Source organism: Bison bison, unplaced genomic scaffold, assembly GCF_000754665.1.
Source record: "Bison bison bison isolate TAMUID 2011002044 unplaced genomic scaffold, Bison_UMD1.0 scf7180017864181, whole genome shotgun sequence".
NCBI lineage: Eukaryota > Metazoa > Chordata > Mammalia > Artiodactyla > Bovidae > Bison > Bison bison.
The window spans coordinates 11,677,765-11,678,472 of NW_011494753.1; the positions used below are offsets into that span (position 1 = coordinate 11,677,765).

The window sequence follows — 708 nt, forward strand, 5'->3', positions numbered from 1 at the left end:
GCAGGGGCGGGCGGCGGGGGATGGGGCCAGCGGGGAGGTGGAAGCGATACCCACCGCCCGTATTGGTCCTCTTGGTGCTGCCGGCTTCAGGGGGGGCTTCCAGCGGCCTTTTCCGCGAGTCCGGCGGGTCCAGGTCTATGGGAACCCCAGTGTGGGTCCCGTTCTGCTGGATGGGAGCTGCCGCCATCATGTTTGCAGTTCCTGCCGCTTCTACGGGGAGAAGGTTCTCCCTTTTGTTTTGGCTTTTTCTTTTTTTTGTTGTTTTTTTTGCTTTTTTCTTTTTTTTTGCTTTTGGGGTTTCTTAAGGTTGTTTTGTTTTTGTTTTTGTTTTTTTTTTAATCGGATCAATAGAAATCTCTTTAAGAAAAAAAAAGCAATGTTGCTGGTTTGTTCTCACTGGGGAGGGGGCAGGGCTGAAGAGCAGCTGCAGTGCAGTGTCAGAAAGGAGACAGGGGAATGGAGGGGGTGTGAGAGACGGAGGGAGAAAGAAGGAGAAGAAAGGAGAGAGGGGGAGAGAGTGGAGAAAGGAGAGGGGCGAGTGAATGAGCGGGAGGAGGGGAGCGGGGAGGACGGGCTGAGGGAGTGGGAGAGTGAGAGGGCTGGCGGGGCGCGGGGAGAAGCCGAGGAGGAGGGGAGAGCGAGGGAAAGAGTGAATGAGCAGGAGGAGGGGAAGGAGGTGGATGAGGAGAGAGGAGCGAGCGGCGGAGG

At 56.2% G+C, this 708-nt stretch overlaps 1 protein-coding gene across 1 annotated transcript in view; it reads right to left on the minus strand.

Moving 5' to 3' along the window:
* The window catches only part of NOVA1 (neuro-oncological ventral antigen 1), a 166,523-nt gene extending 166,067 nt beyond the window's left edge, over nucleotides 1-456 (minus strand). The window contains exon 1 of the mRNA XM_010843391.1: nucleotides 55-456. Coding sequence (XP_010841693.1) covers nucleotides 55-190 — 136 coding nt within the window. The 5' untranslated portion in view covers nucleotides 191-456. The remainder of the gene's footprint in view (nucleotides 1-54) is intronic.
* Between the last annotated feature and the right edge of the window lie 252 nt (nucleotides 457-708).